Source organism: Hemicordylus capensis, chromosome 17 (genome assembly GCF_027244095.1).
Source record: "Hemicordylus capensis ecotype Gifberg chromosome 17, rHemCap1.1.pri, whole genome shotgun sequence".
Taxonomy (NCBI): domain Eukaryota; kingdom Metazoa; phylum Chordata; class Lepidosauria; order Squamata; family Cordylidae; genus Hemicordylus; species Hemicordylus capensis.
The window spans coordinates 338,413-359,456 of record NC_069673.1 but is presented as its reverse complement, the minus strand read 5'-3'; the positions used below and the strand labels follow the sequence as shown (position 1 = coordinate 359,456).

General features: G+C 60.4%; 1 protein-coding gene across 7 annotated transcripts in view; it reads right to left on the bottom strand.

Annotated features, from left to right (window-relative positions):
• Positions 1-456: 456 nt before the first annotated feature.
• GPSM1 (G protein signaling modulator 1) overlaps positions 457-21,044 on the bottom strand; it is a 55,935-nt gene continuing 35,347 nt past the window's right edge. For 6 of the 7 annotated variants that reach the window (XM_053282496.1, XM_053282501.1, XM_053282502.1 and 3 more), the window contains 3 exons: positions 5,998-6,160; positions 3,280-3,488; positions 457-2,644 (listed from right to left, as the gene is read on the bottom strand). In XM_053282496.1, coding sequence (XP_053138471.1) covers positions 2,408-2,644; positions 3,280-3,488; positions 5,998-6,160 — 609 coding nt within the window. In that variant the 3' untranslated portion in view covers positions 457-2,407. Of the gene's footprint in view, positions 2,645-3,279; positions 3,489-5,997; positions 6,161-10,427; positions 10,800-21,044 lie in introns of those variants that run through there. The other variant, XM_053282503.1, reaches the window with a different exon arrangement.

Here is a 21,044-nt window from a genome sequence, read left to right as displayed (position 1 = left end):
CTTCCGGGGGAGCCCTCTGAGCTCTACAGGCCACCCTGGGCCCAGAGACCTCCCCCTCTGGAGCCGCCTCCTGTCAGTCGGACGCAGAGCACTGGTGCCGTCTGGTCTCTCCCAGCCCGACTTGGAGAGGATACGGCCTTCTGCATGCAAAACGGGCTCTTCCGGCACAGTTGTGAAGCAGTGGCCAACCTCCCAAAGCAGGAGAATCGGCTGGGTCGCCCTTGGGCGGTGGGAGGTGCCGTGGCTGTGCTGCTTGGCACTCCCAGAAGCCTGATGGGGCCGTGGCATTGGGATCGGGGCAGGACAGCAAAGAAGCTGCCCCCCCCCCCGGTGGGAGAGCGCCGGGAGAGCTGGCTCCCTCTGCCCCACCCCACCCCACCCCAGTCCATGTTTGTCTTGGGGGCAGAAAGAAGCCGCCCAGCTTCAGAGGGCAGAGACAATGCCGTTCCAAAGAGCTTCAGTCACAAACGGTTTATTAAACACGACCCTCCCCAGCACCCTATTTATGGAGGAAGTAATCATCATTTGGCAACTCCGTGGGGGGGGGGGGTTAAAGGGGGAAAGTACCATTGGGATCAAGGGTCCCCGCCTCCCCAAATTACATCAAATGCACATCTTTTTTAAAAAAATAAATAGGCAAATACATTCAAGTATATGGGCAACGGTCTCCTCCTGCCAAGCAGTTCCCGGCCAGCTGGGGCAGATCCAGCCTGAAGTGCCTTTGTGTTGGTTTAGCTGGAGTTGCTCTCCCAGGCTGGGCGAGAGGCTGATCCCAGAGTCTTCCGGCCGGCCCTTTGGGAAGGAGGGGAGCGATTCCCCCCCCCACACACACACACACAAACACACACACTGGAAATACCAGCAAGTCCCTGCATCAGGCACAAGGCGGGGTGGGGGCTGTGGGTGGTGGGCTTCTCTGGGAAATCCTCCTTGGGCGGGCTGCGCAGCCTCTGCAGGAGAGCTGGGCTTCTCCTGCCAGGTGACCGGCCTGCTTTGGCTGGCGTGTCGCGCTCTGGGGTGCAGATGAGCTGCTCTGCCTCAGAAGGTGGGGCGGTGTTTGGCAGTGCCTTGGCGGTTGGGAGGAGGCCTTGGGCTCGGTTGGCCTCCAGCGCGATGGTTGAACTAGCAGCCTGCTTTGCTGTCAACCCCACCACCACCACCACACACACCCCTCCCGCTTTCCTGGCACCGAGTTTCCGTCTTCATCCAAGAGGGCTGGGCGGGGGGCGCTCTGTGCTTGTGGCGGCAGCAGCAGCAGCAACCCAGGAGCCAGAAGAAGGTCCGGCCTCCTTCCGACTTGTCGGGGCCACAACTCCCAGGGGCGGAAAGCCACTCTGTGGCTGCGGGTGGTGGGAGCCGCAGGCCAACCCCCTCTGGGGAGCCATGGCTGGGGGCCGGCACACACGCACACACACACCCCGCCCCAGTCTCGGACAAGGGCAGGGCCCCCGTTCCCCCCAGGCGCCAGGACCCGCCTCCCCTTGCCCCAGAGGGGCAGCCCGCCTCCTCCCGTGGCCACAGTGGCTCTTGGGAGAGGAAAAGGGAGCCCCGGCGGGTCTCCTGCCCCCAGGCCGGGCTAGGGCAGACGCTCCCCCTGCGCGGAGTCTCCAGTGGGCCCGTTGCATAGATAGTGACAAGCGCCTGCTGCAGAAAGAGGAAGAGGGAAGCCATGTTTGGGGGGCTGCTGCAGGCTCCCCACAGGGGGCAGGAAGCCCCTCCCCAACCCGGCTCCACTTGGAACGGGGGGGCGCACTGCTGGCAGGCGGGACATGGCCAGAAAGCCAGAGGGAAGAGTTGCCTGGGGGTGCTGCCAAGCCGCAGTTTGAGATCAGGATCCCCCAAAGTGGGGGAACTTCCCCTGGGGGAGGGGGGGTGGCAGCGGCATGGCCCCCCAAGAGGCTCTCTTCTCCCCACCACCACCACCACCACCACCACCACGCAAATGTGTGCAAAGCACAATCTCCGCTTGCCCTTGTGATCCAGAATGCAAACCTGGAGTTCGCTTGGCACAGACTGTGGACCTGAAGGGCGTGTGGGTGGGAGCCCTGGGTCCTCTGCCGCCCCTGGCCTGTGTGGGGGTGGGGGGCGCGAGGCGGGGCTGGCTGGGCCGGAGCGAAGCCTGCCCCCCTGGGTCTCTCTCCCCCAGCAGCCTGGAGGTGCCGTCCTTGGCCAGCCGTCGGGCCCTGAGGGGGCTGCTCTCCTCCGCCGCCTCCGGCTTGCCTCTTCTCCCTCCTGCTTCCAAGGCGGGTCTTGGCCGGTCTCAGCGCTGCAGAGCCAGCGGGAGGGCAGGACGGGGGGTGGCCCAGCCCCTGGCTTCCCCCAAGGCCCACAGGGCAGGCGATCTTCTTCGGCGGGGGCTGCTTGGCCCGCCCCTCCCTGCCCCAGCCTCTGGCGCGGCGGCGTCTTCTTAGCTGGAACCGGCGCTCTGCTGCCGCCCCGGCTGCCCTTCCTCTCCTTGCTGCTCCTCCTCCTCCTCCTCCTCCTCCTCCTTCTCCTGGGCAGAGGCCAGGTCCACCCGCTGCTCATCCATGCGCTTGGCTTGGACACGCTGGATGAGGCTGAAGAAGTCCTCGTCGGGCACGGTGGGGCCGCGGGGGGGGAGGGCGTTGGGGGGGGCGCACCGCTGGTCGTCGATGCGGGAGGACTGCGGGCAGCCAAGAGAGGAGAGCGGGGGCCGGAGTCGGTCACTGAGATGGGGCGCGCCGGTAGCAGCTGGCCCCAGCAACCCGGGGGGGGGGTGCACCCGAGGAGGCCGCTCTGTGCTCTCTCTTTCTCCCACCCTGCCCAAAAGCCATGCTGCCTGCAGGCAGGCCATTCGTCAGGTAGAGCTGCGCAGAAATCCCCCCCCCGCCTTAAGGAAGGGCCACGGCTCCATGGCAGACCCTCTGCTCGGCATGCAGGAGGTCCCAGGTTCCATCCCTGGCAGCAGCATCTCCCGATAGGGCCGGGAGAGACTCCTGCCGGAAATCTTGGAGAGCTGCTGCCAGTCAGCCTAGACGCTACTGAGAGAGATGGACTAGGGGCCTGACTCAGCCGACAGCAGCTTCCTAGGGGAGGGGGCCGCAGCTCAGTGGCAGACCCTCGGCTCGGCATGCAGGAGGTCTCAGGTTCCATCCCTGGCAGCAGCCTCTCCAGGCAGGGGTGAGAGAGACTGGACTAGGTGGGCCAAGGGTCTGACCCGCAGGGGGCCGTTTCCTCAAGGCCAGCCCCGAACGGCCCTGTGCTGCCCAGTTACGCCAGCGCTCGGCCGGAGGAGGGCGCGAGGGGGCGGCCACCTACCTGGCATTTCATGAGCATGTTGAAGAACTCGTCGCCCGGCTGCTGGGCGTCTCCCTCCATGCGCAGGTGGCCCCGGTTGTTGTGGGTGATGCGCAGGCCGGGGAGGCTGCCCACGCTGGCCCGCTGGTCATCCAGCCGACGGCTCTGGGAGCTGGCGATGAGGTCAAAGAGGGCCTCCGTCTGCGGGGAGGCCATGGAGGAGGACTGGGCTGCAGGGGGCGGGAAGAGGAGGAGGAGGAGAGAGGCGGTCAGGACCCAGGCCAGGCTCAGGGACCCCCACCCCAGCCACCCAGCGTGGCCAGCCAGAGGGTGCATGAGAATTGCCCACTGGCGGCAAAGGGCTGCAAGGAGGAGCGGATGAGTTCCCCCAGGACGGGCCAGGCCGCTTTGCTAGCCGCGGTGCCCTCTGTTGGGAAGCGGCCCCGCTCTGCGCACCCAGGCAGCCGTCAGTCCCTCTGCGGCTCCCAGAGGCACGGGCTGGGTTGCCGCGAATCGGGCCGGGCCGGGCCCAGGAAGGCAGCGCCAGCAGAACCCTTCTCCGCACCAGCCGCCTTGCCCAGCGGCCTCCTCGCTGCCTTCCACGTCGCAGCCAGGCAGCCCCTCTCCGGAGATGCTGGAGGCATGCCGGTCCGTTTGCGTTTGGTTGGGAAGGCAGGCGATGAATCGACTCCGAATTCTCCCCGGGGTTGGAGGGCAGGCTCTGCGTCTGTGCCAGATGGGGGCTGCGCAGAAGAGCGCTTGGCCACTGCCTTCGGATTGGGACGGGGGGGGCGCAGTGGGGAAAGCGGGGCTGGGTGAGGAAGGCAAGCCCCCCCCCCCGAGGCCACGGGGGAAGCCCCTTCTGTCTGCGACTGCGTGTGCAGAATGGGGAAAGGTTGGCTATTGGAGGGGGAATGAGGGGGTCTCATGAGACCCCCCTGTAGGGCAGGCCCACCTCTGCATCAGGGGCTCCCACAAACTAGGCATCCAGACCCAGAAGTCCTCCCTGGCATTACTTTTGTCGTAGCCACACCAGGCGGCAGTGAATTTGGGGGCTTTGTGGCCCCCAGAGAAGAGACTGGCTCTTTTCATTCCACGCGAAGCAGCACTTCTGGGCTCTGTCGCACCAGCAGATTCCGCCCCGGAGGCGGCTGGGGAGCAGTTGGCCAGGCAGCCGCCGTCTCCTGGCTCCGTGGACACCCGTTGGTCCCCCCAGGGGCTCAGAAGGGGGGACTCCGAGCTGGAGCAGCCCGGCGGAGTCTATGTCATGGGCCAGCCCTCTTCCGGGCACCAGGGAAAGGAAGGCAGCAGCTGCAGATGCCCCCCCGTTTGCCCAGGGCACCTGGTATTGGGAGGTAGACCGCTTCTGTGCATGGAGGCTCCACTCCGCCATTACGGCTGAGAGACCCTCCATGAATGTGTCTCCTCCTCTTAGAAAGGCAGCTAAGGTAGGAGCCGCTGCCACGGCGGAGACTCCCCACAGGGAACTGGGAGCGGAGGGCCCTCTCACCTGGCACGAGGCGGGCAGGACAGGGACACCTAACCCCCGTCCTGGCCGGATCCATCTGCGTGGAAAAGGACTCGGGGCCCTCCTTCCCCACGGTACGGGCTGGCCGATCCCGCAACCCGGGCGGGCAGCAGGCCAAGGGGGAGTCCAGGTGGTGGCTGGAAGCCGCCGGGGCTAGGCCAGGCTCTCGGTCCTCCCCGCTGGGCCAGCCCCGGGCCGGGCAAGGGCCCCCTGGAGCCAGGGGCGGGTCCCAGCACCCTCCTGCGCCCGAAGCAGGCGCGCCTCTGGCATGAAGCCACGCTGGCACTCTCACTCTTTTTAGGAGCGCCTTGGAGGCCATCTGCCTGCCTTGTCAGCATCTCTCCTCCGCTCCCGCTTCCCGGCTCGCTGTCCCCTTGGCGGTTCTCCTGCCGTCCTTGCGTCTGGGCATGGCCGCTCTGCCCAGGCCGCCGTTCTCCCCCTTGCGTCGCCCCCCAATACAGCTCTTGCTTGGGGGGAAAGAGGGTGCCCGGCCCCCTTCCTCATCGCCAGGAACACCCGCCAGAGCCCCCCCCCCCCCGCTTGCGAGGACCTGCTGGTGCTGCCCGGCCAGAGGAGACCCCTTGGGCTGGGGCTCATTCTGCATCAGCTCCCAGATCCGCTGCCGCTGCCCAGCTGAGAGCAGCAGGACGGGGGCAGGCGGGCAGCCCAGCAGGTTGCTGCAAGGAAAAGCCCTGGAGCGTCCTGGGGGCAGGCAGGTCCCTGGGCTGCGGATGTGCCTTGGAACCGCCCACCCAGAAGGCCCATCTCCCCTGCCACACGTGCGGACATACAGCAACGCCAGTCGGGGGGGGGGGCTGCCATCAAGGGGGCAAGGCCACCATGCAACAAGCCCCCCCCACACACACACACATGCACAGCTGAGGTTTTGCCCATCACAGTTCACAGCCTCACCCCTGGAGAGAACATGCGCCTTGGGCTAGGATGGGGAAGGCGCTCTGGGCCTGCGGGGTGCCCAAGGAGGCGGTTAGGAGGCTCCTCATTCTCCTGCGCTGCCTGCAAGCTGGCCATTCATCAGGTGCCACGCAGCTCTACCTAACAAATGGCCAGCCTGTGGGCAGGGCGGGCAGAGAGAGGGGAGCAAGCTGAGCTGCCTCCTTTGGTGTCCCCCTTCGGCTCCTTAGGCCGAACAGAGCCAGGCTGGGCCAAGGTGGCCCCAGAAGCCCCCCACCCCCCACCCCCCGGCCGCTCACATGTCCTCTCCTCCAGGGCAGGCACCGGCGTGGCGGTAGCTTCTTCCTCGGGCTCCTTCTGGCCGTCCTCCAGGGTGCAGCGCTGGTCGTCCATCCGGGCGCTCTGGAACTTGCTCAGGAGGTCAAAGAAGCACTCCTCCTCGGAAGGGGCCCGCTGGAGTTTCTGTGGGGGGGGAGACAGAGAGCGCCCTGTTGCCCAGCCTGGCTGCTCTCCCTAAAACGAGGCATCCAAGGTGGCAGGAGCAGCCCACACACACACACACCGGGGTGCCCCCCCTCCTCCTCCCCCCCAGGGATTCCCGAGCGCTGCTCCTGGGGCCAGCTGGACTCACTCCTTCCAGCACTGCCCACCCTCCAAGGTGGTGCTTGGAGTGCTTCCCCTCCAATGGCTGAGCCCTAACCCTGCCCCGGAGAGGGAGAGCAGCGTTCTACAGGCTGCGGGCCACGAGCGGCCGGGCAAGGGCTCTCCCATCACCGTGGCAGCTTCTGGGGAGCCCAGGCGGATACTCTGCCCCCCCCGGGGGGGGGACGGGGGGCTGGCGCAAGGTGCTGCTCCGGAAGCCCTTCCGAGAAGCCCTGGCAGGGCCAGCCGGTTCTCAGCAGGAAGAGTCAGTGGGCTGCTCAGAAGCCGGGACCAGCCGCGAGCGAGCCAGTCCCGCGCAGCCAGCCCAGCTGGTCCTGACGGAGCCCCGGTCCCTCGGGGCTCCTGCCCCCTCCGCTCCCGTGGGGCTGAGGCTGAGCTGTGAGCTGCCCCTGGCCTCCTGGGCCCGGCGTCAAGCACCCCTTTCCCTCCTCACCTGCCTTTGGGGTCCCAGCTACGGCAGCCGGCCGCTTACTCGCGGCTCTGGGGGGCCTCCACCTCCCGTCTGCTTAACGCAACAACGCAAAGGCTGCGCTGATGTGCCCCAGCCTCACGCCCCTCTCCAGAGCCCCGCCCACCCAGTCACACAGCCCCGCCCCCTCCTCCTCATGCTCCGCCTCCACAGAGGAGAGCAGACCAAGTTGCCACCAAATTCTGCCTAAAGGGGGCAGCGGGGGGGGCATTCAGAGAGTTCTCCCCCCAGCAAAGGACACGGATTTCAAGAGAAGCTTAAACAGTTTCAGAAAATCTTCGGGAGAAATTTTCCATCATGCCCAACTGGATGTCTCTCTCTCCCTTCCTTTGGAATGGAAACTTCAGCCCTCCTGCAGATGTTGGCCTACAACTCACAGCGGCTATTGGCCACTGTGGCTGCGGATTCTGGGAGTCGTAGTCCAAAATCCGCTGGGGGAGGCCAAAGTTGAGCAGGGCTGGCAATGATTTTTGAGCAATGCAGCTTCTTGGGGGTGCCAAAGGAGGCACAGCGCCTCTGCTTCCCGGCTGCAGCTCGGGGCGGCTTCTTTCCCTCCCGGCCGACCCGAGAGCCATGCTGCTGCCTGCAGGCTGCCATTCGTCAGGTAGAGCTGCACAAATGGCCAGCCTGCCAGCAGCCCGGCTCTCAGACAGCCCAAGCGGCCTCCTTTGCTCCCTGCCCGGGCTCTTTAGGACAAGCTGCTGATGGCCCCAATAGTGTCAGCAAGCATCCCAAGCAGGAAACCCCCCACGCTGGGCAAGACCATCAGCAGGCGGCACAGACCTGCCCCCTCCTGCGGTAGGAAAAGCACACCCTGCACGCCACAGAGGTCCCTGCCACGGAACGACAGCTCCCCGGGAAACAGCCCCGGCAACGAGAGAGCCAAAGGAGTCCTCCGGGAGGGGTTCAGAGAGGGAGGGAGAGGCCCGCCTGCCGGTCCCGCGGAAGAGGGCGGCTGCAGACCAAGGGGCAGCTGGCCCCGGGGTCCTGCCAAGCGGCAGGCTCCAAAGAGCAGCAGCAACGGGCACCCGGGGCCAGTCCCCCTTGCCGAGTGGAGGACACCGGCGGCTCCTGCTTCAAGCTCAGCTGAAAGGTGTGACCTGCTGGTCTTTTGCAGGGGGGTCACACACACACACACACACACACACCCCAGCAGGATCGTGGCCAGCCGGCTCGCTGGCAGTGAAGTCGCTATCTCACATCCCCACTGCATTTGTGGGGGGGGAGTCGGAAAAAGGGCTTTTGTCTCCGTATATTTTGGATGAAAACAAGGGAAAGGCCATCCGAGAAGGGGCCCTTTGTGAGAAACCAGCTCCCAACATGCTGCAAGGTATTTCCCCAAACAGCACGAGCAGCTCTGGTCACCAGTTGAACAAATGCCCCTTATGGGACCAGGAGCCTCACGCTGCTGTCAAGGGGTGCCCACCTCCACACCCCCAACCTCCCTTCCGGATCTGACACTTTTGCCCCACTGCTGTGCAGCCAGATGTGGGGAGTGCTGGGGGGGGGCGCATGTCGGGAGTGGCAGCCAGCCCCTTCCTCCCCCCCTCCACGAAGCTGAAAGCCCCGATGATGATCTCGAAGAGGCTGAGCCCTCCGGGTGGCCTTCAACCCACAGGCTGGCTGCCCTTCAAGGCTGCCTGTGGAGGGGGGTGGGTTGCTGGGGGGCGCCCCGCTGGGGACTGCAGGGCCTCCCGTGGCCTGGAACAGCTCATCCTCTCCGCAATCAAGGCAGGGCACCCTCCCCCACATAAACCTTGGGCTACCCCCCACACACCCAGGAGGCCATCACCTAGAGATGCGCAGCCAGCACCGGGGCCGGCCCAACCCTTTGCTTTTGCACAGGTGCTGCTGCCAGAACAGGCTGGCTCTGCTCCAGGGAAGTTTTTGGAAATGAGAACCCAAATGACGCCCAGGAGAACCCAGAGGGTTTCCAAGTCTCGCCTTTGAAAAACCAGGAAAGAGCCCTCTTCCCGAATTCCGGGTAACTGAGCAAAACCTCTCAGACGGGGCATTTTTCAGCCCGGATCAACATCATCCCACAGATCGCTCAACCGCTCTCCAAATATACAGATTCCCTCCTCCAGAAACATCACCTGCTAGTTATAAATACCCTTCCTGGCAGTAAGTCCGTCCCTCCCCCCCCCCCCACGGCCACATAGGCTCCTGCTGCCTCCACAACATTTAAAGTTAGCTCCTGCCTTCTGGCGCTGAAATATGAACACAACCCAGCAAGAGGGGCTGGACATAAAGCTTGCGCTATTATTGCTTAAGAAGAAGAAGAAGGAGAAGACCCTTCTTATTTATTTATTGTATACATTTCTCTACCGCCCCAAACCAAAGTCTCGGGGTGGTTCACAATAATTTGCCTTGGAAATGAACACTAGACTAGACAAGGACTTTCATGGGGATCAGTTTCTGGGTACCAAGAAGAGGTGCAAACGGGACGTTATTTAACTTGCTACCACAATGCAGGAGGAGGGCCATTCTGTCTCCAGGACCCCTGTGTGCTGCACCCCCTGTCACCAGGGACCACTGGCAGGGTTTGCCTTCCACACCGCAGGGGATGTGAGTGAACCCCCCAAAAAGGCTTAGTGGTAACCCTGCACCACGCAGGAGAAAGTGAAGGAGTGCGGTCCAGGATGCTCCTGGGGGCCCCAAAAGGCAGGCCTAATTCCTGGGGGGACAGTAACCCCCAACTCCAGTTTCTTGGTCACATTTGCAAGTGACAACTTTGGGCACCTGCTTGCTTTCAAGAGACAGGGTGGGAGGGGGGGGTCTGTTTCGCTGTGGGTTTCCTGCTCCATCCACCTCTTCTGGGCTGCCTCCAGAACTCAGCTCAGCACTGAGGTGCTGAACAAGGAACAGGGGGGCAAAAGGGGGACAAGGAAGAGCCCAGGGTAGCAGCCCTCCCCCTCGCCCCCCATCAGGAAGCCAGGGGGAAGAGGCATGCTACCCCCCCAGCTGCTACCCCCACCCTCCTCCTCCTCCTCCTCCTCCTCCTCCTCCCTCACTTGGGGCACCAGGAGAACTTTGCAATCTGCCTTGCTATGCAAACACGCAGGCACCCCACAGGAGAGACAAAGCAGCAGACCCCAGACGCGGGCATCCTGAGCAGCAGCCGCCCAGCTGCAGATGAGAAGAGCCCCCAGGCAGGCCCCCAGGCTGAGCCCTCGCCCCGAACTGACCCTCGCCTCTGCTTGGGAGGCAGCCCCCCCCCCGGCCCAATGCAACACAAGACATCGGAGCCTTGCATGGAAGTCACAGCCAGTTTGGCATCAAGACAAACCTTAGAAGCGCGCCGCCCGCCCCCCCCCCCCCCCGCCGCTCGCCGCCGCCAACCTCCAGCACACACGAGGGTGCGCCATCGCCCCCCGCCCCGCCCTTAAAACATCAGCAAGACCCTCTGGCAGCCCGACCAAGAAGTGCGACAGGAGACAGGTGGAGGTGGCAGAAAGCGGGCGCGCGCGCGGGGGGGTGTCTTGCCAAAACTTTGCTCCTCCAGCCAAGAGAGACACGAGGAAGGAACCCCTGGCAGAGCCCAGCCCCCACCCCACCCCACCCCACCCCCGCCGCACCCGCCGGCTCCTCACTTACAGACCGCTCCCAAGCGCTGCTGCTGCTGCTGCTGCTGGCGGCCCATCCCGGGGCCCGGCTGGCAGCCCCAACTCATCTGCAGAGAGCCGGTTGCTGCTCCTGAGTCACGGGGTCGCTCAGCCTCTGCCTCTGCGCTGCCTCTGCCCTGCTCGCTCGCCTGCTGCTGCTGCTGCTGCGGCTGCTGAGCAAAGACTGAGGCCAGGCGAGGAGGCGCTCCGCCGCCGCCGAGGGAGAGGCGTGCCGAAGACCGAGCGCTCAGCTCTGGGCGTCAAGCGGCGGGGCGGCCGCGCTCAGCGGTCCGCCTGGTGCCAACACGTGTGCGCGCGCACCCCCCCCCCCCCACAGCACGCCGGCAGTGGGGCAGCAGCAGCACACGGCCCCCTCCGCCCGCTGCGGCGGCATCCCGGGAGTGGAGGAGACCGAGGGGGAGATTCGCTGCCGTCGAGCCCTCCCTCCTCCTCCTCCTCCTCCCACCCTTCCTGTCCCCACGTGAATAGATGGAGCGCAGCACTTTTGCCAGATCCGAGCAGCGACCGGCACACAGAGTGACTGACAGAGCCGGCGGAGGGGCCCTGGGAGGCTATTTAGTCCAGCCCGCGGCTCGATGCAAGGGACCCGGAGACAGGCGGCCCGAGACCCCCAGGGACAGGGAGGGAGCCTCCACGCTGCCCACTGTTGTACTGGGCTCCACTGTGGAGCTGCTCTTGCCCTGCTCATCTCCGGCCTAACCCTCACCCTCCCGTGACCGGAGCCTCCTGGAAGGAAGGAAGACTGCTGACTGTCCTGGTCCTCTTCTGGGCAGAAGCCCTTCAGGGATTGGGAGAGGGCCAGCATGGCACCCCCCCCAGCCTCCTCCACAGGGCCAGCCCCCTCCCTCCTCGCTTGGTAGGGCTCGGGCCATCTTTGTCCCCCTCCTCTGAACCCTCCCAACTGGCCTCCATCCTTTGGAAGGGCTGGTGCCCAGAAGCAGACTCAAGACTCCAGAATAAAGTGGAACCGGCCCTTCTCAGGACTTGGGAATGCAGGTTCTGTCAACATGGCCCGAAACACCACTGGCCCCCCAGGTCTGCTGCCTTTTGCTTGGCCCCACTGGCTGAACAGGTGGCCTGTTGGGGGGGTCTGGTCTGAACGGGATGCCAAGAAGAGGCACTCCTGGGAGGAAGCATCCCCCCCGAGGGCTTCCGGGGTGCAGCCTCTGCAGGTGGGGGCAGTGCAGAGGGGCTGGGAGCCGGGGTCCCCTCCCAAGAGGGCCAGAAGGGCGCTGTGGCCATTTGGCTTGATGATGGCGGGGGAGGCTAGCCAGGCTGCAGGGAAGAAGCTGACTTGGCCAGCTCAGGCCGTTTTCATTGCGAAAGGACAACAACGGAGTCCTCCCGGCAGAGTTGGCTCCAGATCTGTCCCAAGAGAGCGGAGAGGCCACAGCCGTCCTGGCTGGGGCTGGAGAGCAAGCCACGCAGTGGGTGGCAGCAGAGCAGCCACTCTGCTGGGCTCTGAAACATGCGCGCTGGATCCATACCCACGTGCTCCAGGGACACCAGGTGCCCATCCTGCTGGGACGCGCAGGGGCCACCCCCAGAGAGTCCCTCCGCAAAGCGTGTGGGACCATTAGAGCACAGCCAGCACGGCCGATCTACCTCATTCCCCAGCTGGGTTAGGGTCCGAATCTATAAACGTCCAAAGTCGGGAGGCTCGTCACAACCTGGGAGTGGCAGTTAGAGCCACGTCGGTGTCTCAGGTGCTGGGAGCAGCATTTGGTAGCTGCTGGACCCATGTCATTGTGCTTCCACCTTGATGCCGCCAACAGGATAACCAAGGAGGGCTATACAGAACTCTTCTGCTCTCAACCGTTATCTGGGGAGGCTGGTAAAAGCTAAAAGCTAGCCTCAAGCCTCTGATTTTTACTGCCACTGGGCAACGTTATAAGCGTGTCCTTTCCTGGTGCTCTGAGGAAGCAGCAGCTCCCTTGAAGGAGAAAACTCTCTCTCACACACACACCACTCACAACGAAGAAGCCATCTCTGGAGAGGGAGCATCCTGCCATGGATGCTCAGAACCCAACTGCCATTTCTCGGGGTGTGTTTCCGTTTCAGGATGAAGCCGGCTCCTCTCAGACCTGGTCATGGAAATGAGACCACCTTGGTCATCCTGGTGGGTTGCCTAGTGGGCCATAGAAGAAAACTCCGCCCTGCTGGTTCTTCAGGTCCTCTCAGTGGTTTTGGATTTAATAGGCAGACTATGGCATTTTCCTGTGCTCTCGGTGGGTCCCACCTAGATCAGGCCTGCTCAACTGAGGCCCCCCAGCTGTTTTGGGGACTACAACTCCCATAACCCCCAGCCATAGTGGCCGATAGCCAATAGCTGCAGAGATATGGCAGGCAACAGAAGAAGAATCAGTCAAGGCTCTAACCAAACTATGCCAGCAAATTTGGAGAACGACACAATGGCCAACAGATTGGAAGAGGTCAGTCTACATACCCATACCAAAGAAAGGAAACTTAACTGACTGCACAAACCATCGCACAGTATCTTTAATTTCAGATGCTAGCAAAATAATGCTCAGGATCATCCAACGCAGATTAGAGCCCTACGTGGAAAGGGAAATGCCGGATGTTCAAGCTGGTTTCAGAAAAGGCCAAGGAACAGGAGACATCATTGCTGATGCACACTGGATAACTGAGAAAGCCAAGGAATACCAGAAAGAAGTCAACATGTGCTTTATTGACAACAGAAAAGCCTTTGATTGCATCGACCATATCCAAGTTGTGGAATACCCTTAGGAAAATGGGCATCCCAGAACATCTCACTGTTCTCATAAGAAATCTATACAGAGGACAGGAAGCCACAGTCCAGATGGAACATGGTGAAACAGACTGGTTCCAGATCAGCAAAGGAGTAAGACAAGGCTGTATACTTTCTCTGTATTTATTTAACTTATATGCTGAACATATACTGAGAGAAGCCGGTTTGGAAGAAGATGAGTGAGGTTTTAAAGCTGGAGGAAGAAACATCAATAACCTGTGCTATGCTGATGACACCACTCTGATAGCTGAGAATGCAGATGATCTGCAAGCTCTAGTAATGAAAGTCAAGGAGCACAGTGAAAAAAATTGGACTACGACTAAATGTCAAGAAGACTAAACTAATGACAATGCGTACAGCAACCAGCCTGAGAATTGACTACGAAGGCATTGAAGTGGTGGGTAGCTTCTGCCTTTTAGGATTGACCATCAACGGTAAAGGATCCAGCAGTCCAGAAAGACGCTGCAGACCAGCACTTGGTAGGGTAGCAATGAAGGCCTTGAAAAGGATATTGAAATGCTGTGATGTGTCTATACCTACAAAGATTAGAATTGTTCGGACAATGGCTTTCCCCAGGACACTCTATGGATGCAAAAGCTGGACCTTGAAGAAGCAAGATAGAAAAAGTATTGATGCTTTTGAACTTTGGTGCTGGAGAAGACTTTTGAGGATACCATGGACAGCCAGGAAAACAAACCAATGGATCCTAGAACAAATCAGTCCTGAATTGTCACTCGAGGCACAAACGACCAGGCTCAAACTATCATACTTGGGACACATTATGCAAAGAAGACCCAGCTCCTTTGAGAAGTCCGTTATTTGGGGGGAAGTGGAAGGAAAGAGAAGAGGAGGACGGCCAGCAGCCAGGTGGATGGACTTGATGACAACAGCCATGAATGCACCACTGAGAGACCTTCAAGGCCAAGTGGAAGACCGATGATCCTGGAGAGAATCTCTCTGTGTGGATGCTAAGAGTTGACACTGACTTGATGGCACTCACTCAATCAGGCCAACATCTGCAGGAGGGCCGAAGTTGAGCAGCCCTGATCTAGATGGCAGCCAAAGGAAGAAACCCCATTGTGGATGGGGCCACAGCTCAGTGGAAGAGCATCAGCTTCACACGCAGAAGGGCCCAGGAGGTCCAACTCCTAGCAGCACTTCCAGGGAGGGCTGCTGGGAGTGGGAGAGACTCCTGCCAGAAACCTGGGCGAGCTGCTGTTAGTCAGGGTTGACAACGCTGAGCTAGATGGACCAGGGCCCTGACTCGGCTCAAGGCAGCTTCCTATGTGCAGCCAACAGGTGAACCCAGGAGGAAGAGAATCCCTTGGGCACAGGCGAGCTTTCCCCTGTGGCTTGTTCCCCCACAGCCTCTCGCCCCTCTCCTTCCAGCCGCCCCACTGACAGCCAACACCGCACAAGAGGTCCGTCCTTCTCGGCAGTGGTGGCGTCATCCAGTCCTCCTGGGTTCATGAAGCCCCTCACAGGCCAGGCACTGAGGCAGGAGCTGCTGCTGACCTGGGCCCATTCCGGGTTGTCCAGAGGGGGGTGCGAGCCCCTCTTCCTGCAAAACCCGCTCCTCTGGCCCTGGTGGGGCCCTCTGCAATTACTACTTGGCCTGGGCGTCACTGGAGAGAACACAGCCCTGAGTTCCGGGGGGGGGCTGGCTGGGCCCCTCTCCTCATGAAACAGAAAGGGAAGCGATGGAGCTGCCCTCTCCTGGGGCATGGCAAAGCCTCATCCTGCAAAAGGAGCTCCCGGGCCGGCCAAGCTCCGAATGCAGCGCTGGAGAGGCTGGGCGCTTTCGGCACCGAAGAGAAAGCGCAGGGCTCCTTCGTGTTGAGATTAGCTGGAGTTGATTACTTTGGGGAGGATTAAAAATAGCAGCAGCCAGAGCAAGAGCCTGAATGAGGCGGGAGGAGAACTGCCAGCAAGCAGGAGCCCCAGATTCTGCCCCCCCACCCCCGCCACCACTTTCCAAGCCCCATATTTCATGTTGGGTCAACCATCAAGATTCCAGGAAACTGCTCCCTGGTTTAGGGTTAGGGTGGGAGCAGCGCCCCTGATCCTAGGCAGGGGAGTAGCTATAACTGGGCAGACGGGTTCGAAGAACCGCCCCCCCCCCCGCAAGCTCCCGAGGGCCCCTCCTCCAGCTCCACCCCTCCCAATTGCCTCCATTCTCTCCCTCACTCCGAGGGAGAGGGACAGACACGGCCCCCCCTCTGCCCCAGCTATGCCCCTGTCCCAAGGGTAGCGCCAGGGCACCCGGGCCAGTGAGGGCAGCCAGCCAGCCAGCCAGCCGGGTGCCGTGGCCCTGCCCGGGGCGACCCAGAGGAGCAGAAGCCTGGCTGGCCCCTTGGCACCTGCTCTTGAGGCTCAAATCAAAGGTGGGGGGGGCGGCCAGCCCACCCACCTCCACATCCCGTTCTGGGCAGGGGGGTGGGGGGGGGGAGACTGGCCTGGGGCCGCTGCCCAGGACTTGCCCAGGACCTGCCCCCACCTCCCAGGCGCTGGCTCTGGACCAACTCAAGGAAGCCTCGCTCCGTGCACCTCGGGATGAATTGTCCCCAGAACTCACGGCCGCAGAGTGTGGCCACAATGGCTACTGTCAACAAGGGGTGGGGGGGTGGGGTGACCAGGAACTTGCTGGGTTTTGGGAAATGTTGGGGGAGAATTTCTTGAAAGAAAAGGGGCTGTAGACCAATCCATGTGGCCCCCAGCTGGCCTGGCCAGATCTGCTGGGCTGCACAGCCCCCCCCACCCCACCCCACTCAGCCTTCGCAAGCCATCTGCTGGCATCCCGGAGGTCAAAGGGTCGCTGGGGAGGCTTGCTTCCTGCCGGAGCCCACAGCCCAGAAGGCTCCTCCGTGTGTCTCTCCGGGAGAGATCTCCGTGGCAAGGAGGATGCCCTTTGCGGGCCTCCAGCTTCCACCCCCCCCCCACAGCTGGCCCCCAGCGAGCGCCTGCGTCCTCCTGTCAAGTGGCGCTGCTCGCTGCCCGGCTGATGCTCTCATCGCAGGAGACAAGCGCCTGCCGGGGGAGCGGAGGACGCATCCAGCCCCAGCCCAGAGGAGAGCGCTCACGTCCCCTTCGCTCCGCAAGCCGCGAGAGCCTGTCAGTGGGAGGGAAGGTCTTGCCGACGGAGCCCAACGCGCCCCCAGGCAGGAGCGGAGTTCTTCCCGTGACCGAAGATGGAGATCTCACTCTGGCACAATGGCGGGCGGGGGGGGGCAGACATCGAAACGGAGCCTGTTCCATCCAAGTGCAGCTGGTGCTCCAGTGTGCTTGTCAGCCGGGCAGCGGAAGCGGCCCACCCACAGCCCAGGAAGGGACACCAAGTCAGCCGAGAAGGACCACCAGGTGTTTTGCAGCTTGAACAAAACACAACCCAAGTGGCCCGGCCTCCGAGGAACCTCCCGAGGAAGAGGAAGGAGGGGGAGGTCGGGGCCAGGGGCGTAACTATAATAGGGCAAAGGGAGACAGTTGTCTGGGGGCCCACTGCCTTGGGGGGCCCCCAGAGGCAAGTCACATGACTGACTCCCACAGCTGTGCACCCGCGTGGGCTTCCTTCAGTTGTATTCATCCTCCAAAATTGATGTGAGGGTTAAGACTTGGAGCTACCAGAACAGCATGTCTTTCTCTAGTACCATTAAATGACTTGCATCTTCCACAATTTACAAAACCTTTAAAAAAATAATTTAGGATGATGTTCTATTGTGGTCAGTGAGGGCAGGGGGCCCATTTTAAAATCTTGTCTCTGGGCCCACTCCAACCTTGCTATGCCCCTGGTCGGGGCCCAGGATGCTGGCCGTTTTCAAGGGCTCTGACTCCGCCGAAGTGACGCCGGTTATACTAGGAACACAGGAAGCTGCCATATACGGAGTCAGACCCTCGCTCCATCAAGCTCAGAACTGCCTGCACAGACGGGCAGCAGCTTCTCCAGGGTTGCGGGCAGGAGTCTCTCCCCCAGCCCTCTCTCTTGGAGGTGCTGCGGCCCGGGAGGAGACTGGGAACCTTCTGCTCTGCCCAGAGTGGCCCCATCATCCCCTCAGGGGGATCTCTTCCAGCGCTCACACAGGCAGTCCCCCAACCAAACGCAAGCCAGGGCAGACCCTGCTTGCCACCACAAGACCAGCTCCCCTGAGTCCTGGGGAGGGGTGTGTTAGGAGTGGAGGTTAAACGCGTCTTCCTAGCCTAATTATCTCCCCTCACAGACAGAGGCCCTGACAACTGAAGAGTACTCCGGCGGGGGGCGGGGGGGCGGGAGGTGAGGTGCCTGTGCGTGTGCAAAGAGTGCCCAACCCCAAGCCCCACTGCATCGCAGAAGGGTATCCGCTCCTCCCACCTGAACTCCCCTGCAGAAAGGCTACTGAGCAGGGCCAGGCTCCGCAATTTAGTCCCAGGACTCAGCCAGCAGCACGGATCCCAGGGGCATGGGGCGGACCCCCTTCTGAACCTCATGGCCCCCCAGCTTTGTGTCCAGATTGCCCCCTCTTCCCAGTCAGAGGACAACGGTGACCATTCCTGCTGTGGCCATGGAAAGGCCGCTGCCCCTTGGCAGATCTTCTTGCCGAGGTCTCCTTGGGCAGTGTCCTCTCTCATTTCCCCCCTCTGTGCGTGGAATGAGTTCTGTTCTGGGCGGCAGGATCGAGGCAGGGCGTGCACACCACGTGCATTCGGAGTGGGGCCAGGAGACCAGGACGTTCCCTTCTGTCTCCCAGGGGAGTCGTGATAAGAACTCTGCCACCAGAGGGAGGAGACGGTTTTCAAACACAGGGATCACTACACCGTGACCAGCTTGTTCAGTCTTCTGTTTGATGGCAGGCTGGGGGCGGATTTAACCAAAGAGGGGAGCTGCAAATTAACTGCCAAGACTTCACCGCAAGTCCTGTCTGGTCCTGAAGCATCCCAAAGTTGTCTTTTTCACGGTGCGCCTTCAGACTTTTCCCACCCCTGGTACAAATGACGACCGTGGAAGTTGGTCGAGTATTTTCATGCTTGGATTCATCCAGATCATGTATGTTCCTAAAGGCTGGCTGGCTGATTTATTAAATTATATACCGCCTAGTATAGAAATCTCAAGGGGGTGTGCAGATGCATATCCCAAGCAGCAGTGGTAAGATGCTCCCCATTCCCCCATGTCTCGATCTGTTGGCTGCTCCTCTCCCAACGCCTTCAGAAAGTGAATCCTAGTGAGGCAGGGAGGTCACCAGTGCCCTTGGCAAGGGGCTCTCTGCTTTGATGTCCTGGCTCACGTAGCTTTCCCAGACTCTCTGTGAGGCGAGAGGCCGGCCTGCGTCAGCCTCAGGGCAAGAAGAGGACATCACGCTCCGCTCTGACGGCTTCATACCGAAACCTCCTCGGCAACTCCTCAAATGCCTGGCCTGGAGGGCAGGAAGGAATATCTAGCCTAGGATTTTGGAAAAACATCTTTCACCACTTACTACAGCTTGCCCCCTGCAATAAAGCTGTTCTGAAAAACACCAGAGGGAGGATCTAGGTTCTGTTTACAAAAGGTAGATTAATCTCTAAAGCCTCGGGGGGGGGGGAGGATTTGGGAGGTGGGGCTGGAAACAGAGCTCTGGATGAAGGCCTCGGGAACACACAAAAGGACAATGAAAAGTTCCAGATTCCCAGAGAAAGCAAACATTTGGAGTTCCATGGACTAGAAACAGCCTTGGGTTTATGCCCCCATATTCCTGCAATCCTTCTCCTCCTTTGGAGTGACAGTTTCTGAAAACTAGCAAAGCCAACCTCATGCCTGTTGTTTTGCAGCAGAGGATGTGTGAGTGGAGGGTGCGAAAGCGTCGCCTTCAAGACAGAGCCAACAAGTGGGAAAGCTGCAGAAGCAGCAGATCTGTTCACACAGGCACCAAGAGGGTTCGAGAAGTTGCCAAGAGTAGCTGTTGGCAGAGGGAGGATCTTAGGCAGATGGCTGAGCAGGTTCCAAAGCAGAACCCCGGGAGATGGCTGGCCTGCATTTATTAATAGTGATTCTCTGGAAAGCTGCATCTTGTTATTTTTGGGTGTTTTATCCACAGAACTAGAATGTGGATAAGCAGAAGACTCCGAGCAGACAGAAAGCGGCTCAGAATCAAAACCCTCACTTTTGAGGATCCTTTGCTGAAATCCTGCATCTCGAATCAACAGTGAAAACGGATCATCGCATGAAAACTGAAATGCACCATTGAGATAAATCATAAACAAGGTAGTTGAGGAGAGGGAGTGATTCTGGACAAGCGTCTCTTTCTCCTGAGCCCTGTTGAAATTAACTTGCTCCATCTCTGGGGTGCAAATATGTGCCTTTTAAAGACAAAGTCAAAACGAAGACAACTGTATTAGTAACGAAGACGATCATGGAACACATTTCAGTGGCTTTCATTTTCCAAGTGTCTCAGAAAAGAGATGGCAAAGGCCCGGTTTCTGCCTAAAGATCTCCTGAATGCAGTTCTTTAAGCCAATATCACCAAGTTTTGTCAAAATGCCACATGGCAGAACTGGACCACGAGGCGGAGACAGAAGCGGAGCACACTTGCTTCTGACTCGGAAGCCATCCAGGATTCTGCAGGAGGCCACGAAGGTGCCTCCCCGCAGCAGTCTTGGGGCCACCCGCCATGACGCATCCTCGCCTTGTCCGGGGTTCTCTCTCTTGCTCGTTCTCTTTTTGGCTCTTCACTCTCACCCTTTTTGAGAACAACGCATTTTAACTTCCCACCTTTTTGCCTCCCACCCGAGTCATCCTGTCCTTCCCTTCACTAAAAGTTCCCCGACATCCCTTTCGACCCCCAAATTTCAGGAATCTGCAGCTTCAGTGCATATCTATATCAGGCCTGCACAACCTAAGGCCTGGGGGCTGGATCCGGCCCGTGTGGATCTTTTTGCTGGCCCCAGAGAGGAATATCCCGTAGGCAAGGCCGGAGCGATTGAATAGTTCTTGGTCTGGCCTTAGCCACTAGAGACCAAATGCCCCCCACCCCGGGACTGGAGCCCACAACTGACACCATTCCTCTTCTCCCTCATGTTCACCCCTGGCTCCAACCCGGTGCCATCTCACTTCCATTAATATTTTTAATGCTTAATATAATTAATGTCCTGAAAATTAACCTTGGCCCCTGCACACCAAACCATGGCTGATTCTGGCCCGCAAAGGCATTCAAATTGTGCACCCCTGATCTATAGGCAAAATTAAAAACACTATTTGGTTATTCCAAGTATAAGTTGATGCTGATTCTTCCCAAATCTTGTGACCACCATATCATTAAAACGAAAACCACCACCGTCGCTTTGGCCTCTCCCCTTCACACTCGGAAGGAGGTTTACTTCCACAGACCAGTAAATCATCAATAATCATTTAATCAACACACCTTTCTAACAAGATCTAAAATAGTCAAAAGCTACAGTTAAGCAAACTGAAAAATCTGCACATTCACTATCGGACAGATCCACTGATCTTTGCTTAGCATCGTACTACAGGATCTGACCATCTTTTGCTATCAGCTGCACTTACTCAGCCATAAGAGCAGGCGGTGAGTCCTGCTGCACCCTCCTCAAGGTCCTCTCCAGCCCAGCACCACCACCCCGTCCCCACCAGTGGCCAACCAGAGGCCTCCACAGCCCTCCACCCTGTTTGTTCTGAGCAGCTGGCTTTTAAAGATAGACTGCCTCTGGCCATGGGGGATCCACTGTGCTCATTGCCAATAACGCTGTATAACTTCTCGGTGACTGCCCCCATTCTGTGAGACTTCCTCCCCCAAGAGACTGGCCTGGCCCCCTCTCTGGGGGTCTTTCCTTTGGCTGGCTAAAACCCACCTCTCCCAGCTG